Here is a 19472-nt window from a genome sequence, read left to right on the forward strand (position 1 = left end):
ATGGAGAGTGATAATAATATGTATTAATTGAGTTTATTTTAATGCGTGGTGAATATGAAAATTCAAGAGTTAATCATTATTAATAAGAGTTATCCAATCGGGTTCAAGATTATGTCAACGATCTTCTGAAAAAAAATGAATTTTTAGGTTTTGTATATGTTTAGGTACCTTGTTATTTAAAGACGATTTAAATAATGAGTAGAAGAAAAAATTTTTGCATAATTCCATAATATTTTATATTAACACCAATAAACAACAAAGTTTATACTTTTTATCAAAACAAATGTTTACTAGATGTAAACAAACTAAAAATATATCTTATCACTCATTTTATACCGACATTTCCTTTTGCTCACCACATAGATTAGTAATAAAAAGGAGATTATTTTTATATGTCATAAATACTTCGTCTCTTGAGCATATTATTTCTTATATGAGTGTAAAGAATCTATAAAGAAACAAGAGAATTGTCCGTGAGTTCGAAACATGTGTGCGTGACTTGTAACGTTGGAAAACGAAGGTAAGAGAGACGCGGACATGGCCGTGAGCTGGGTCAAAGGGCAAAAAAGAGAAGGAAACCACGACGAGTGAGGTAAAGGCGAAAGAGGGGGCGCGGGCGTCGCGGCGCCAAATAGGCGAGCGATGATCGCGTGATAGCAGGAAATTAGAGCCCGGTCATGATTTAGTTTATTGCCGGGTCGTGGTGGTGTAATCGTTAGACCTTAGACCTTTACTTGTCAGTACTGAAGACGACACTGTACTGTTGATAAAAGGATACGGAACAAATTTTATTTCAATCAGACTATTTTTTTTTAATTAATTAAATTAATTAAACTAAAGAAATAAGATCAAAATGTATTCAAATTAAAAAAATATTCGTTTAAACAACTCTTTTAGCATATTTATAAAGATGGTTGCATATCAACACTTTATTTAAGATACATTTTGAACAGATTTCGTGTGCATTTTTGAGTTGACTGTAAATAGAGTAGTTTTAATAATGGAGGTTTTAAAATTGGATGAAAATATGTCGATACAAGTCCCGAGAGTGGGATCGACACCGAAATTCAATTATTTTATGAAATTTCATGAAACGTTAACAAAGCGGAACGAATGTGCATTATGCACGATGCCGCGATAACATTGAATTTTCGAAAAAAGTCACCCCTCCGAATTGTTCCAGATAGGAACGAGCAAGCGTTATTATTCGCTATTAATTCACTATGATACACATTTTAAACATTAATTTTATTAAATTTCAATAATAATTAACCCATCTTTCGTACATTATATCCAAAGGTGACTAAATTATTGTGTCAAGTTTGATTCGATACTTATTGATAAATTTTTGTATGGTTTTTTTTGTCAAAAAAGAAATTTTTCATTACAAACATTCATATTTAAGAGCCCACTTTACCAGGTCGGTCAGTTTCTGAGGGGCGCAGACGACGGACGTTCGGAAGCAACGAGGCGGAGTTTATTTTCTACTAGGCCCGACCCTTTATAGATAAAAAAACATCGTGTTTATTTTATTACGATTCTTTTTCTCGTCGATGTTGTTAATGAAGAAATTAAACGACTTCTTCTAAATATTATTGTTTATTAACAATTTTTCTTAATTACGAATTACAATCAATCTTTTTATTGACTTTCCAATTTATTTATTATTTTGATTTTTTATTAATAATCGTAGTCGTAGCCCACCTTTTTACTACGTTTGTTTTTTTAAGTATTTTGGTTCACAACAATTTACATTACGCAAATATCAGTTTTTTAATGCTTTTTTTCGATATGAATAGAATATTAATTTTTTAATAGAGAAATTAGAGAAAGAAGTTGAGAACATCTAAGATTATGGGTTTATAATTCAATTGAATGTAAGGCAAAAATCAATTTCAAATGCAATAAATAATTTTGCGAGGCATAAAACATTTATATCATTTTGAAACGAAAATAACATTTATAACTTCATTTTATATTAAAATAGATATATTTGCAATACAGGGAATGTGAAAAGTTCGGTACAACATTTATAAATTATATCTTTGTTGTATTATTATGCGTTCGTTTGATATACAGGTGTCTCAGAGTAACCGTGTAAGTAATTTTATTTGAAAACACAGGTAGTTACAAAAATTAAAGAAAAAATAGCTGAATAAATGTGGTTCCTGTATGAATATTATTACTTTTCATTCGAACTTTTTTAATATTTCTGTTTAAAAAAATGGACTGCATGGTCTGCATCACCTTGTATAAGTAAATGAAATAATATGTAATACCTAATTAATAATAATATTAAATAATGATTCAAGTATACAAAATATGGCTAATAGTGTAATAAATAAAACAGCCCTGACTAGAAAAATCTTTAGGAAATTTTAATTTGCCATCGTTGAATAGATGTAAGCTCTTGAAATTCGCTGGACACTTCACCTCGACGATGGCATTTTCGTTTTTTATTGTTTCATTTGGACTTGCAACTAAGAATCCATACATCCTACGGATGAATAGAGCTCAAAACTTTGCTGGCAAGTTATATTTACTTTCAAATTTTTTTAATGCAAGCCATTCATAGTCTTGGCCATGTTTAGTGTTATTATTTCTAGCAAATTTCGAGTACAAGATTGATTTAACTTTATTTAAGCAAGACGTGTCATTTCTCATCCTACATACATCACCAAATCTCGATGCAGTTAGGCACAGATACCTTTCTTGGATCCATATCTGATTGGTACTTTAGCTTCTGGTAAGAATTTGTATTTTATTTCTGTTAATGCATCCATCTTGCAAGTTTCCAATAAATTCTTCTTTCTTTTATATTCTTCGTGTGAAATGTCACTCATAAATTATAACCGAATTGCTATCATTACCCTGATCGGCTTTCGCTACCTACCTGAATTACCCTGTATACACGAGTATTTTTTTTTATGTATACAATTATTTTATAGCAGTACTACAGTAGCGTTTAGCGTTTACAGTCTTTATTCAGTCTTTATTTACTTCTTCTGAAGCTGTAACTAAATTAATTCTTCTTTACCTGCGTTCTTCATAGACTGCTATGCCATGTCACTTACGGTTTCTCGATATTTTTGGAATGGTTTTGTTAACATAAATGGTATATCCACACATAACAATAATTCTTCAGCCTGTGTATATCCGGTACCGACAGATAACAGAAACAACAGCAGAGTTTATCTCAATAGACTCTTTGCTTTCTTCAGTGTAAAGCTTCCTTTTTATCCCGCACATAAAACATAAAAGAAATGAGTTGCTAAGCCCTTCTTTTGACTCATTAATAAATTTAATGTGAGTTTTGTTGCAGTTGAATGGATTATTCTCCACCATCAGTATTTGGTTCTGCATCATTTGTTTATTTGTTTATTCTTTTTAAATAAGTCCTTTTTATGTGTGCCACAGTTTATACAATAAAATTAATAAAATTTAACTTACCTTTCGGAATGAATACATTTTTCAATTGAATCTCGGACTATAAAATATGAAATTTTAGATTTTATAAAAATTTATATCGTAAATTATTATCGTCTATTACTCCTTTTTCGAGAACATCTTCAAATGCTAAGGGGTAGTTTTTTAGATGAACATACTTACCCATTGTTTATAAAAACTTTACACAAACTAAATTAAACTAACACTATAGTACACAATAAAATAACAACTATTGACTATAAATTCAAAAATTTTGTTAAATTACACAATCATCAGTAGAAAATCACGGAAAATAAAGTTCAAAACGTACTTTTGGAAATGATTATTTTCTGTACCACATTAAAAAGTAATAGATAAAACAAGGAGCTTCGATGAAGAGAGTCGATGTCAGCGCCGCTCAGTCGGCAGGAGGCGGGACTAACGCGGTGGTAATACTTCGTGGGAATCTTGACGGAAAATATTCATTTTTACGCTACCTTTTTGCAATTTTAGCAAATTACAAACTATTCCTTTATAACTAAAAATTTTGAAAAAATTTATTTGAAAAATGTTACTATTTTCAAGTATACTATCATGCAAGCTAAAAAAGAACGACCAAATTCTATAATATTGAGGAAAAAAACCCCTTTTTTTGGAAAACTTTAAAAATTTTCACCATGCGTTATGTAGAATTGTTAGAAGAAGCTATGTACAAAATTTCATCCAAATATTTTCATAAATAATGTTTTTTTTTTGTAATTTGCCGAGCTGTTTGGTAAAGTAGCCTCTTAAGATCAATATTTCCTTTCACATGCGCATAACTTTCAAAAGGTTCCTTTAAGTTACTACCTAACGCACAGTGGAGTGAAGAAAATCCTCCTGGGCAGTGTATCAAAAGAGCACTTTCGCTCGAGCACTCACACCCACTTATTCAAGGGAAAACCTTGGAAATTCAGCACCATTACTGAAATTCCGAGGATGAATTGAAATACGGAATATCTTCGGATAGGACCAGGAGATAGGGATGTGCAGAAAAAAAGCTCGTTTAGAACGGGGTCCATTAGATGAACTCGATCTGAAGTGAATTTTAAAAAAATCTCGGCGCTTCTATTTTCTGTTCTCATTTCGTTTTTCAAAAAAAGAAACGCCTTGCGGTCGTTGCCAACTTTCCGGTATGATGAGGAACGTGTAACCCTACAAATTGCGGGGGTGGAAAACGGCCGACGTTCCATTAAAATTTATAAACTGGAAAAGGTCGCCCCCAACGAAAATATTTTAATCTCTTAATCTGCGAACAGTTATTTTCCTTTTTTGTTTTTTTTTATTTTTTTATGGTTGTGGTGTAAACAATGAAATTGTGTTTCAACATTTTAATCTAAACTCGATTAAAATTTCGAAATTGTTGATTTAAAATAAAAAAATACTAATCGCCGGCCATAGGAATCGAATCGAAATAAATCCTCGGTGAGAGGAAGCAGAACATTTCCACAAATTACCAAAATACAGTTTGTTTAAGCGATAAACGAGTTAATGTAGAACATGCTGTGGTTAATTGACAGAAATTCACTGAAACCGTGAAATTAATAGTTTTAGTGTACCTATATCACGAGATCACAATTAACAATCGTTGTTTACTTTAATGAATAGTATGAAATAGACAACGAATTTAAACTAATGTAGAGATAGATAATTCGTTTAACCTTATTAGAAAATAAATAATTATCTTTGTTTTTTTTTAAATTTCTAATACGATAGTTATTTGCAATTTATCGTTGACTGTTGAAGAATTATAGTCGTATCATTTACAATTTGCTTTGTTCAATTTTGACGATGTTTCTTATTGGATTTGCTTAACATATTTTGTAAAATATTAACCCTGAACTTATAATTAACTATATGATATGATATTAAGTTACTTAAGTAAATATTCTAAAAGTTCTGAAGAGGTGCTATCGAGATACAATATGGTTTTAATCTTCTGAACAAGAAATTAGAGCAATCATTGTTACAGAATACATGTTATAAAGGATTAGCGACGAGTCATAAAGTATTGTAAAGATTTCTGCCGTGGAAGAAAACACAGTCAATACTCAGAAATTTCATATTATTTACAGTGATTTGATGGCAATAAGTGATTAGGAACTATACAATATATAGTAAGTAGTACGTTTAATGGCAGTGCTTAAAACATTGGGAAAGTTCATTCTACCTTTGCCAACATGCAATGTATTTTCCTCTGTTATTCAAGAGTTTCTTCAGATTTTTTCTAGTATCTATGTTTTGTATTTTTTTGCACAGGTCTCATTTTGATTTCTATTCTTCTCAAAATAGACAAGAGACAGAATAAGACACTAAAATAAACAGGTGAGGAACTGTTTGTTTTAGAGTCTTATTCTCATTCACTACTGTTGTTTTGTTTTGAATTATGTTTTCGTTACTTTCTGTTTAACTGTTTAAGATTTTTTCTAAAATTTCCTAACTTTCCATTTTCCTATTTGCTTTGGTTGGTAGTATCGATGACCTTAATGATCTAATGTAAGGTAAAGTTGGATAGATTTTTGAATTACATAAGGTACAGATACTTGCAAAGGTACTTTTATTGTTACATATTGTATTACGAAAGCATCCTCTATACTTTTGCTTTTGAGATGTAGCTTACGCACTAGCTAGCTGAAGCGAAATAATTTGTTCTTTGGAGAAATATTTTTAGTATTTACAAAATTCCTATCAATTACAGTGATTTGATGGCAAAAAATGATGCAAGAACAGTCATTAAAACTTTAGGAAAATTTATTCTACCTCTGCCAACATTACACATTTTTGCGAGCATTGTATTGTTATTAAAGAGCTTTTTCAGGTTTTCTTCTCTTTCTGTTTTTCTTCTGTTAGTATCTATATTTTGTATTTTTTGAAAATTTGCTTATGTTATTAAAGAGCTTTTTCTAGTTTTTTTTTGTTTCTGTTTATTACAAATCTCAACCATTATCAAATTAGACTATATAGGGAGACACTACTTAGATACTTCTTCAACAGTTTTACTTTGTATTTCTATGAATTTTGTGATCCTGCCAATCTAACGTAATCTTTTTTTATCAGGAAAAAATAAAGACCTCTTCTTGCTTTGTGCTTTTACATCATCCTGTTTCTTCTGCAATGTCCAACAGAGATACATAGAGATGAGTAATTTTAAAGTTTAAAGAGCAACGCAATCACGAATTTCAATATAAATATTCGTGTGTGTGTGTTCATTCGGTGCTATTAAGTGAGGACAGCATCTGTGTTGGATAGTGGAAGATAAATAAAGTATGTAAGCAACTCCTATTTCAATGGCTCCTTGCACAACTTTCACACCACTAGAACTTTTGTGCCATCTCATTGTCTGGTTTATAAAGACGACAGGAAGGACTGTCGACAAGAATACTAAAAGAGTGCTTCTTCACCTTACAATGTTCGATTTATGGCCCTATAACTACTTGCAGAGGGCTAAATTCTATAAATGACGTTGTGTTTCTATTGCTGTAACACCATGCCACTTTGAGATTATTTGACACGATTACTTTGTCGGTCAACTTGATGGACATCTTTACAGTTATTGATTCATACGTTTTCCAACCAGTATGATTCAAACCAATAGTAGTTTATTCCAATTACTCTCTATAATCTTTGTAAATGTCTAAACCGGTAAATTTTTGCATTTTCTTCTATTATTTTATATAAAATTTGATTTCATTAATATGAATTACTTTTGTTATGATTTAAGTTTAAAACTTTTCTGCGTTGATGGCATCGAAACAGCGTTCAACATTATTTATTATAACTAATTTTTTTAAGTTATTTGCTCTTAAATCTTATGATCCTCAAAAGACATTATCCAATACTATATTTATCCTCGTCAATAAATGAATGAATTATATATTCGATGCTTCGAAAACTCATTGCAAACCTGGAATTACTTCATGTTATGCCTGATGCAATCTCTAAACTTGGTGTTCTGTACTGTTAACTCTCAATGGTTGTCGTAATTCGTATTCGGATTCATCACCGACCTGTTAAACTAGCAATATTAATTAATCTTTATCTAATATTTAAATTTATTATATACTTCTTGGAACATAATGCAGGTTAATTTAAAATGTTTCAACATTTTCACTTTTCAAAAATCAGTAAACGTAAAAACTTAAGTGGCAGTCCTCATATCAGTTCTAATAAGTGTAATATCTTACAAGGTTAACATTTTTCTTTTCAATTCACCGGATTTAATCGCTTCCTAATCGATCGGTATTCATACTTTAATGGTGTAAAATTTTTAGCACCTGAGTACCCGGAATTTTCGTTTTCGTTTCCAATTCTTATTTCAATTTAGAAGAGTTCTTGTTACTACATCTAATCTGAATAAGCTTGTGTGTAGTTTAGGCTTTCTTTCAATCCATATGTACATATCTGATAAACAGTAGGTTGAGTTTTATTTTTGGGAAAACAATAATTTCAATCTTTTTTGTAATTTCAATTTTTGTTTTGGAACAATATTCAATTCAACAATGAACTTTGACCTTACCTTTGTCAAGCTTTCAAATTTCCTCGCTGTATTGGAAAAGTTGTTATAAAAGTCAACAAAACAAAAGGTCAGAATTATATTGTTTGAATTATTGAACACCGCAAAAAAGATTTAATTGGTACTTAAATTTAATGATATTTTATTTACTTGTTTATATTAATAAATAAAATAATGTAATCAACCTTGAATCACGGTTTGGATCACCTTCATACTCGTTTTTGAAACATATAAATAGCTATTATATTACGTGGAGATGCATTTAAATGTCAGACTTAAACGGAAGTAATTGCATTTTGTAAATGGAGCTCGTTATTTTTTTATGTTTACGTTGTTGTTTCAGTTCGAGTTAACTGCTAAGAAAAGAGCACGTTCGAGCCGTCCAATTAGCGGAATATCTAGAGGTATAAAAATTGTTAAGAAACGTTAAGGATATTAATGTAAATTTTACGGACGAAGTAAACGGAAAAACAAGAAAAATCTTTGCCGAGTAATTAAATTATTTGGAGCGAAATTACAAAGTCTGGTCGTAAACCCATTCGGAAAGTGGCATAAGTCACTGGGGTGAACAAACATGACCGTAAAAACTGTGGAGAAATATGCTCAGAGTTTAGATCCGGACGACTTCGTACTCGTTCTTTCGGAAGTTTTCCGCGTTTATCTTAAGGAGAGTTTGTGAGATTATTGATTAAAAGTTGAGATAAAAGGGGTAATTTACGTTAAAATATGGAGTATTATGGGTTTAAATCTTATTAAATTACTTTTTTTTTATTATTTTTTGTCTACACCCTGTATTATTCTTATTATTATTATTATAAAACAGTTAAGTCCTGTTTTTCTATGAGTAACGCAGGAAAACCCGCATTTTCAAATACATTTATTACTAGGCTCGTCACGCAATGGGGTTGGCCGTATTGATTTTCCCCCCAAGAAGCCAACTCACCACTCCTCACTATTTTGTGTGTGTAATAACTCGAATACATTAGGGGAGCGGAGAAACGGTTTTTTAAAAGGTTTCCCTACCTGTGTGTTAAATATATAAATACTATCCTATTGTGTGTGTTTTATGAATTAAAAATGTATATTAATAATAAAAATTTTATGAAAACTGAACTTTATACTGACCTCTTCACCTTTATAGTTGTGGTAACGAATCCATTTGGACAACCTTGGTCTCCAATATTCTAACATGTAAGCTTCGGCGAATTCAACTCCAAGACCATTCCCAAATCGACCAGCTGTTCCTGCTGCTGTGATCACATGGACTGTTTTTAAATCGATTTGGATCCATTCTTCTGGTTCTGTGGTTGCTTGCTTTAATGGGCACCATGCACCACCATGTTTTTCTGTACGTATACTAAAAATAAATATCAAAATTGTAATTAAAATTATTTTTTATTAGGTGTATTAATCTCATATTTTTTCTAATAAAGTATAAAGAAAAAATTGAGGTTGAAAGATCAATATGAGAAAATTTCAATAATTTAATTTTTTTACTTGGGGGTGGTAATCCCAAATTCCAATAATTTAAGGCACAAAGAAAGATGTCTATTACTGTCAGGAGTTGGGAGTTGGGCCAAAGAAAGACGGATTTGTTTCCGAACGAGTTTAAAGAATTGGAGCCTGTTAGCATCTTGTTTGTAACGTTTAAAATTTTGGAGAGAAGTGTTGAAATTAGGTTATTGGGTCATCTTAATGAGGTTAGTATTCTACTACAAAATCAATAGAATAAAAGTGTTACTACCCTTGGAATTATCCAGGATTATACTATACCAATAACTTTATGTTCTGACTTAGAACACTCCAGAATCAATATGTTGATGATTTTCAAATGTATTAAAATTTTAAAAGGAGATAACTTAAACTTTGCCCAATCAAATGTCTTTAATTATCTTTATTAATACTGAACGACGTAATTTCACCCATGAAGCCTCTAAACTTTGATTTGCTTCAGCAAGTTGATTTGGCTCTGTTTCTATTCAGTTTTTTTATGTCTATTATTACGTTAAGAGAATTTAATACAAAGCAAATATATCAACCAGTGTAAAAATGAAGCTGTTCTAAGTTCAAATTAAGCCAAATTATGTCGAATTAATGTCGAACCTGAAGTTGACAAAACTGAAAATGAAGAAAAATAAACTCTAGGAGAAATTAATTAAAGTCAATACATTTCCTAATAATTATGGCAGAGAGAAATAAAAGCAATAACGAAGTAACAATGGAACCCTGAAGGACTCTCAACCCAGTTCGCGCATTTTAGACAAGCTTCTAGTTGTATTGAAAAAGGAACGATTTAATTGAAATCAATAATAATATTCCCTAATTATAAAAACTAAAATCAACGCAAAATTTATATGAAAATTAAATTGAAAATTAAATTTGAATTCAAATCCAAGTCAAATGGAGTATAACACAAACGAAAAATCATGTCAAAATAAAGTTAAGCCAAGTAGAACTTAAGACAATGCCAGCCAAAGTAATGTCAACCCAAGTAAAAATGAAGTCATGTTATGTCAAAACGAATTCAAGCCAAGTCAAAATGAAAATGAACCTTAAAATGAAATTAACCCAAGATATAATAAGGCTATCCTAATTAAAAAAAATTCAGCTTATGCAAAAATAAAATCATGTTAGAATTAAGTTAGCTGAAGTTTGAAATTAATATTAGGTAAAGTTAAATCAATTTAGGTAAGAATAAAATTAATCCTAGTTGAAAGGATTTCAACGGAAGTAAAAATGAAGTCGACTCAATATGAAATCAAGTCGACACAATATAAAATGTTGTTAAAATCAAGGTCAACACAAATCAAAATGGGGTTGACCCAACTCAAAATAAATTCAACCCATGTCAAAATAAAATCGATAAATAGATATTAAATTAACCTAATTCAAAGTTAAATCAACCTGGGTGAAAATGAATGTGTAGTCAAAATGATGTCAGTTCATATTACAATGATGGTGACAAGACAAAATAATATGTTGTTGATGCTGACTCATAGGATGACCTGCAAAAACAACTACACAGGTTTTATCAAGCGAGTGAAGTTTTAAACATAGCTTTCTCTACTTCAAAAACTGAATACATGGTGGTAGCAAGGAACCCAACAAGATGGTAATCAATAACAAGTCCGTTGTACAAACCATGGAATTTTATTACTTGGGTGTGGACATTTCAAGTACGTGCGATAGTGTAAAGGACCTGAGATGTCAGATTAACAAACCGTTCGTAATTTCAGGCTGCCTACGAGATACAGTTTGGTCGAAGATGAATTGTAATGGTAGGCTATACAAGCCTTGCATCTGCCCAAAATTGAAATACGTGAAGACACAAAAAAACTAACAGCATGTTAAGAGTATCAAAAATGAATACCTTGAGAACAATCTCATGAAAGACCAGATGGGACAGAATTAAGAACTCCGACATCAAAGACCAATATGATTTTTTGAGATCTTTGAGATCGGCTCCCATTTTAGTTCCAGACTTGAACTCTTCACATCTATGTTCTTCATAATACGCTGCTATACTGTTTTGTAATTTTTATATTCCGTAACAATCTAAACGTCCTTCCAAATATATAGGCACTTTTTTGAACGAAATAATAACTCAAATCAAAAACGATATAAATAAGTAGATATTATGATAAATACTAAATCAACTTATTTTCTCTTTAGATTGAATTTATTTTCTAATAAAATGTATTCTCAATCCATAGAGAACTCAATAAGTTCTTGAAAGTCACGTCTATTACACACATAAGAGGTTCTAAGAACTCCCGAAAAGAAGTAAAAGAAGTCCGTTTGGACATGAAAAGGCAATCAACGAAGAGCGGTGGCCGGTTTTCAACCGCAGAAGTAGAGACGATTGATATTCGACGTATAAAGATGTCAAATGTCACATGTCCGGAGCGATATGTCGATTTATGACGCGAGGACGCGGCCGGACGCCCAAATGGAATTGAAAATGGTGTCCGGGAATGTGGTCATGAAACCGATATGAACCGTCAGGCAAGTTCCTAAGGCAATAAAACCGTTCTGAATGCGTTTCATCGGATTCCATATTTTATGCAACTCCATATCCGGGAAACAAAATAAATAAACTCAAATAAAAAAAATGAATTGGTTTAAAGTTGGAGTTAAAAAGAAAATATGCGGTAGAGTTGAGAAAATATGACGTAAAGAGGCGGCTGTTTACATTCCTTATGTGTCTTCTTATTCACCTACTTCAGTTGAGAGACTATAAAACGTCCATCTAGAAATGCTACCGCGAAAGTACCTACGAGGAGAAAAGGTACGTGATCTGTCACTGTCACGGGTGAGCTTAGAATGAGGAGGTGTTTCTTCTCGTTCCGAGAAAGGCGCGCGTTCAATTCGGGAAAACATGAAGGATTGCCAGCGGAATTTCCGCCCTTCAGTCGATTAGCATAAATTTAAACTTACCGGCCGTGATGGGGACCCACATTGCTACTGTCGAACGATGAACTTGCCGTTATATCCTCGTCTTTTATGGAACCATTTTCCATACCCAAAGGAGCGATACATTGAGCTATAATAAAAACAATTTAATATTTAATTTTATATCAGTAAATAAAACAAAATAAACAAAATAAAAAATTAAAAAGTAGATTGTTTACTTTGTTTTAATAATCAATTTTAGGCGATATTAAAAATTTTAGATTCATTTTCAAAATCAGTATTTCTGTGAGAATTGTTTATTTAAATTAATTAAATAAATAATCCTGAATAATAAATAGATTGGGTTATTCGTGTTAAATTAAATATTATTGAAACGTTCGGATTTTATTAATTTTTTTTACAATAGGTTATAATTGCTATTTGATTCAAACAAAAAATGTATGTAAATATGGATGCTGTGTGGAATAAGAACAATTTGTGGAAAAGTAGAAATGATGGGTTGGAAAGAAAGTGAAAAACAACTTTGGATAAAATCATGTCAATATGAAGCCATCACCAGGTCAATTAATACTGAGAGAAGGTGGAATAGAACTAATGAAATAATATAAATCTGCTCTTTAACAACATTACCTAAAAATACAAGTATGTACGTAAATTATAAGTATGCGGTAATTTTATAATTATTTCTTTTTATATTTCAGGTAGTAAATTCCAATTTGATTTCGTTAAAATCAATGAGGTAATTAACATTTTGTTTGCTCCACCCATGCATAAAGTATCAGGTTTTTCAATAAAGACACCATAACTTTGTATATAAATAAAACAGAATAATTGAGATATTGAGCTAGAATTTATTCCAGGTGCTGTACACCACCTGCTCTTACCATGGAATTCGTTATCGATCATATTAGCACCGCGAGCACGTTTGCAGCGAACGATTCCTTGGACCTAATTTTGCACCACTCTTTCACACATATTGGTGAAACCATGGCAATTTCATGTTCGATATTGTCCCTGAATTCCTTTAATATTGTTGGCTTGTTGGCGTAAACCAACTACTTAACGTATTTTTTGAGATTACGTGGTTATTGAACTTCCTCTTCAATAGATTAATTCTTTGGTCAGCTGTGTCAACATCAGCTGTGGTTCCACAGTGTTGGTCACTAATATCAAGTCCATCCAATTCTGGCAAAAAATAGTCTTCCAACATGGCAACATAGCGAATTCCATTCATAGTGATAATACGTGAACAGCGTGAATACGAGCTATAACATCTTTAATATTTGTAATTGGTTTGCGGTAAACCTGTTTAAAAAAAAACCCTAAAAAAGAAATCCAGTGGACTCAAATCCGGGAACTTAGGAGGCTATAGTGTAGGTATACCTCTTTCAATCTATCATATTAGAACCAATAGTTGAATTTGCAATGGAATATCATCTAGTAATGATAGTAACAAATAATTATCACTAAAAATTGAAGATACAAGTTTGAAATAAGTCGGTCATGTAGAATGTGTGGACCAACGATGTTGATGTTTAATAATCTAGTCCAAATGCTTATTGACCATAGTCTTTGGGGTGACGTTTTGGGTATTAAATGGGGGTTTTCATCTCTCCATTTATGCAAGTTATGACTATTTAGGATACCAGTCTGAGTAAATATGGATTCATAACTCCAGAGAATGTTTTTAATAAAATGTGGATCATTATTTACGAAATACATTAACTACTACAAAACCTGACTCAAAACTCTTTGTCTCCATCATGTAGATCTCGAAGTTTTTGAAGTCTCTTCAATACAAATATGATTATTGAATTCTCTTCAATAATCATGAATTGAATCTTTTTGGAATAATTCATTGTGTCTCAACAAATTCAAAAATTTGTTCTTCTTGATCGGCGATTAGTGTAGGATGGCGTCCTCTCTTATTCTTACGGGAATTAAAATTACCAGTTCCTACTAATCTTTGCTCTACCTGTCTTATGGCTTTTTCATCATTATGTCCACGATTTGAAATCATTTTACAGATGACAAATTGCTCCATTTGAAGTACACAGTGTAAGTAAAGAAATAAGGACTGATCTTAAGCATTGCAAAATTTGTAACTAACTCTCTTTCGTAATGAGCTTCTATATATTTAATATTGACATCTCTAGAATAAAGACTAGTTCTTCTCCACTTTTGAATAGCTTGTTTCTTTGCATAAAAAGCTCAATTGACATTGTTGTGTTGGGATAACATGAGAATTTTATCTACGCTTGGTAATCGCTCTCTTATATTTGGAAGAGCCAATTCTTTACCAAATGATTTTAAAAGTATTCGTTTTTTATAATTGTAAGTTTTCTACTTATCTATATTTTTAGTATAAGCAATAAATGCATTCAAATATTATGACGAGTACAAGATGTACAGCTGATTCTAGTGACATGATACCTATTGATCGTAACATTCAGATATAGATAGAACATAAACCTGCTCTTTTTGCGAATATATGACATTATCACAATGTTTTGCAAAAACGCAATCTATAATGGATTCTTATTTCTCTTTTCCAATACATATAGGTTTTGTGGAGCGTCGTTTATTTTTCAGCACAATTCCAAGAAGAATAATTTGCTAAATTAAGTAAGTAAAAACTTTGCAAAAGATGGTTGTAAAGAAATTACCTGTTATCACTCTTCGACCAGTTTTATAAAGAGTATTCATGAGGTCTTTCCCCACACGTTCACTTTGTAATTTTTCAGACTGACCCATAAATGGGTTTCCTGCGTAAATTTGCATGTTGAAAAAGTACGATGTCTTTACGTCTACGAGATCCCAAATTTTTATTCCATATCGAGCTGACTTTGACTTATATAAATAAAAGATTATTGTAAGTTGTTGATGAATTTATGTAATTGATTAATTTAATTTCTCTTTTCTTGAATTTTTTTTATGATTATAATATTTATATTGTAGCTTCTTAATTGAAAGTAATAAATTCCGACGACCAATTCATTTTGAGAGAACCGATTTAGAATGCCATATCTTCATTTTGCAGCAAACTGGAAGGATTTCTTCGCGTGTTCACTATTTACTTCTTGACACAAATATTGATCTGTGAGAACACCATCTTCGTTGATTTCTTCTCGGTCTTTATTCACCTCCTCTGGCATTATTTGGAAGTAGCTTTTGTGCTGAATTCTTTTTGCTAAAATCTTTGACTTTAAAGAACAACTAATTCCATTTAATGACCAAAATTCTGCTTGGAAGATTTTTCGTAAATAAAAAATGAGAAAATGTTGTTATAAAGAAGGGTGATAAAGAATGACATTCTAATATATTTTCACAAATGTGTGTGAAATAAAGAGTTTTATTAAATAACTATTTATGTACTAACCTAACATTAAATGTTTTGCTCTACTTTAACAACACGTATTATTAATCCTTTTTATTTGTTTAAGGTTAAGGCCGTATAGAACGTGTTTATGGTCAACAAAAAATTGAATTTCTACTACTATGCGTCGACAAAAAGGAATCACAAGTCAAAGATCTCCAACGTATAAAATGTAATCCCTCAGGGACTATAGAATACTAAATTAATTATTATGATGAATGGACTATAAGTGTGAATAAGAAAAATATTGATGACATGCAACAAATTCCAATCTATACATATAAGGAGACGTTAAAGAATTATTATTATTGAGAAAAGAAGAATTTTACATTAAGATTAAGATCTATTTTATAAATAGTTAAGGCATAATATTATTTTAAAATTAAATTATAATTATTAATATGCCAAATAGAATAGATTTAATATACGAAAATAACATAGGATGTGAATTTTTGATTTCTCACTTTTGAATGATATTGTACACAATTTAAAATTCCATAAATACATCCGAAACTTGATTAAATATAGATTCCCCTCCTGTTAAACATGTCAGAAATTTTCCACGTAATATTAACAAAGTTGAGCGTTCAGATTAATTGGTAATAATTCCATCGGCGGTAGTTTTTGATCGATGGAAATTATTCATGACCCTGCTTCGTTGCCCAGTAATTTCTGTATTAATAATGGATAGGGGAGAGAGAGAATCGAAATTCCCTAGACTACCGACAACATCCCTCCTCCCCTTTTGTGCAAATGTACCTATTCCAGCAATTACCTAGTTTGAACCGTAACTATCGACTCTTGTGTACTTACAAGGATCCACGGACGCGTTCTCCCAAACCGAAACCAGAAGGATCAGCGTCAGGATAATTATGTTCATTGTTGAACTGTAGAGGAGGTTTACTTTTGTACCTCTCTCCTGATCGTTTATTGCGTTTCAAGCCATCTGTAACAAATAAGTCAATAAATTATTATTTGTATTTAAATTGTGTAGTTTTATTTTTTAAATTAATTCAAGTTCATGATCGGTATTTTCAACGTTGGATAGCGTGCAAAAGAAAAATCAATCTACACCCCGGACCGAATTGTGTATGAGATTACAGTCGACCGTATCCGATGTCTGTCTGTTGCTAATCCGAAATAATCCGCCCTTATTCTTATAAACCTTAGGGCGAATAAGTAAGGTTTCCTGTGGACGATGCCGCGACGTCACCCTACGTTTTCCCCGAAGTTCATTAATATTAACCGCGTTGGCTTAGGGAAGACGCGCCACACGTCAATAGCTTGAGATACCCGGTCAATAGGATTAGGGTAATGCGAAATAGCGTTTCTTGTGGTTAAGTCAATTGTTGTGGAGGAACGGTTCGCTTAACTGCACCCTGTTTCCATTAGCATGTTATCCTAAGGGCGAGGAATGTATTACTTGATTTCAAATTCTTTAAAACAAAGTTAAGAATAAAAAAAAAATATCATTTAAAATTTTAAATTTATAATATAGCAATAATGATTTAAAATTATGCAACATGGTATCTTTTTTATCAACAGTGCTGCTCTCTACTGGCATTACATATTATCAGTTAATGTTCAACTGATAGTTATGAGAAGTAGTACTGTAGTGATAAACGAAGAAGTTATTAAGGATGAGCTCAAATTTATTATCGTTTGCAACGCCAAAATTATACTTGGTGTTGACCATAATTTTAATCGTGGTACTATTTTGGATAGCAAGTCGATTCGGATTCATTAACATGAAACCATTAATTGGAAATATTACGAGATTTTTTGCACCATCATTCACCCCGGAAGCCGAAGTGAGTGTAAAACAATAAAAATGGCTACCTGCTCTTAAAAATATCATCACCAAAGAATTGATTTGTTCTATTCCCATTTAAATAGATTTAAAATATAGGTATATTAAAACATTTTAAACAAAATCACTTAAAAGGTTATGTTATGACATACATATGTATAATATCTTGTTATATTATTATTATTTTTTGCACCATCATTTACCCCGGAGGCCGAAATAAGTGTAAAACAATCAAAATGGCTACCTGCTCTTAAAAATATCATCATCACAGAATTGATGTGTTCTATTCCCATTTTAAATAGATTTAAAATATATATTAAAAACGTTAAACAAAATCACTTAAAAGGTTATGTTATGACATATATAATCTTTTATGTTTATCTTGTTTTATCACCTTTTCAGCTGTTTACAGACATTTAACATTAAACCAATTTTGATCTCTATTCTAATTGTTTTATGAAATACTGTTTAAAGTTGTTTCGATATTGATTTGTTCTTCTGGTTTAACGCAAATTTAAGGTAATTTAAGGTCATTCTAAGAAGGTTTCTTGACAACGTATTAGATATCTACTTAAATCAACGGTGATCTATGGAGTAGATGGAGACGTTACATATAAAGGAAGAGATTACCCAAAATCAGCAACTAAATCAACAAGGAAAGATCTGAGTGGTAATGTGAAGAATTTAAAATATCGTTATGAAGAATTACAATTAGAATTTATATTTCAATAATCTCTATTCTGAATTACGAATACAAAAAGTTTCATTTTAAAATTTAGCAGAAGATTGTAGTACTCTAGTTGTAACAAAGCGATCATATCCGATGCTTCGCATTGATTAAACATTTAAAAAATAAAATTATCACTGCAACGTAAGGACAATAACAAAAATACCCAATAAAAGTTCTTTAAATCAATGAATTTAACTTATTTAATCTGCATCAAGTTTTTGAAGTTATCAAATCTCCATTATGCCTTTGACTTGATAAATATGCATTATGCTATCTGGTAAGTTCAAGTCTTATTAAGTTTGTATCAAATCTTTGAAATCTGCATTAAATCTTCAATATGGTCCAGTATCCAATCTCTATCAGGCGAAGATTAACTCCTCATCAGCTTGCATTAAAACCGCTATGTATAAAGTTTTACAATTCTCATTAATTTCTCATTTAAATAATTAAATCTAGAAACGGTAAAACCATGTTTTCCAAATATCACATAAATCATGAAAATATTCAATACGTTTTGGAAAGATGCAGCATATCGTTCTCATATTTCCCTCATGTCAAATTTGTACAGAATCAACTTTCTATTACATCTGCATCAAATTTACATCTATGAGTGCATAAAATATGTTTCAAGATTGTATAAAATTCATGTATACTGCTTTAAATCTCCATCCTACATCTAGATTAACTCGTATAAAGACTATATCATCCAAGCATCAAGTCCTCAGCGCGTTCCTAAAGCGCATCAAATCTCCTTACAGCCTTCATTAAATCTACAAGTTTTTCAATTTTGCATCATAACTCCATTATACCTCTGACTGAGTAGAAACATCATACCTTGCTACAACCTTCTTTAAATGTTTATTACCGTTTCATCATAGCTCCGCCACGTCTGCACCAAGACAATTTTGTATAAAGTTCAATTCATCTCTGCGTCATGCCTTCATATTTTTCTGTTAAGTCAAGTCTATATAGAATCAAGGATTCATCAAACCTATATCAATATTCCATCATATCTCCCGGGTGTATAACAGAACTGCATCTAAGAGTGTATCATGATGTCATCAAAACCGCATCAAGTTTCCATACAGCCTTCATTAATTGTACATTAAGCTTTTGAAATCAGCATCATAATATCTCTATTATATCTATGACTGAATACGTACAT

The 19472-nt window shown here is 31.3% G+C and overlaps 1 protein-coding gene and 1 long non-coding RNA gene across 5 annotated transcripts in view; one reads left to right on the plus strand and one right to left on the minus strand.

The window, feature by feature from the left end:
- LOC111417581 (discoidin domain-containing receptor 2-like) overlaps nt 1-16667 on the minus strand; it is a 29218-nt gene extending 12551 nt beyond the window's left edge. Inside the window, exons 1-3 of the mRNA XM_023049904.2 lie at nt 16581-16667; nt 12416-12521; nt 9104-9335 (exon numbers count right to left, since the gene is read on the minus strand). Of these exons, the coding sequence (XP_022905672.1) occupies nt 9104-9335; nt 12416-12521; nt 16581-16647 (405 nt within the window). The 5' untranslated portion in view covers nt 16648-16667. The remainder of the gene's footprint in view (nt 1-9103; nt 9336-12415; nt 12522-16580) is intronic.
- On the plus strand, nt 353-16753 carry LOC111417582 (uncharacterized). Of its 4 annotated transcripts, none has more exons than XR_011641774.1 (7): nt 353-520; nt 8322-8382; nt 9120-9326; nt 9381-9678; nt 12798-13033; nt 13093-13130; nt 15835-16210. It is a non-coding gene; the product is annotated as an uncharacterized lncRNA (long non-coding RNA). The 4 variants fall into 4 exon arrangements; XR_011641773.1 differs by lacking the exon at nt 353-520 and adding an exon at nt 527-2746 and having other exon boundaries at nt 3323-8382; nt 15835-16753; XR_011641771.1 differs by lacking the exon at nt 8322-8382 and having other exon boundaries at nt 356-520.
- The last annotated feature ends 2719 nt before the right edge of the window (nt 16754-19472 follow it).

This window comes from Onthophagus taurus, chromosome 1 (assembly GCF_036711975.1).
Source record: "Onthophagus taurus isolate NC chromosome 1, IU_Otau_3.0, whole genome shotgun sequence".
Lineage (NCBI taxonomy): Eukaryota > Metazoa > Arthropoda > Insecta > Coleoptera > Scarabaeidae > Onthophagus > Onthophagus taurus.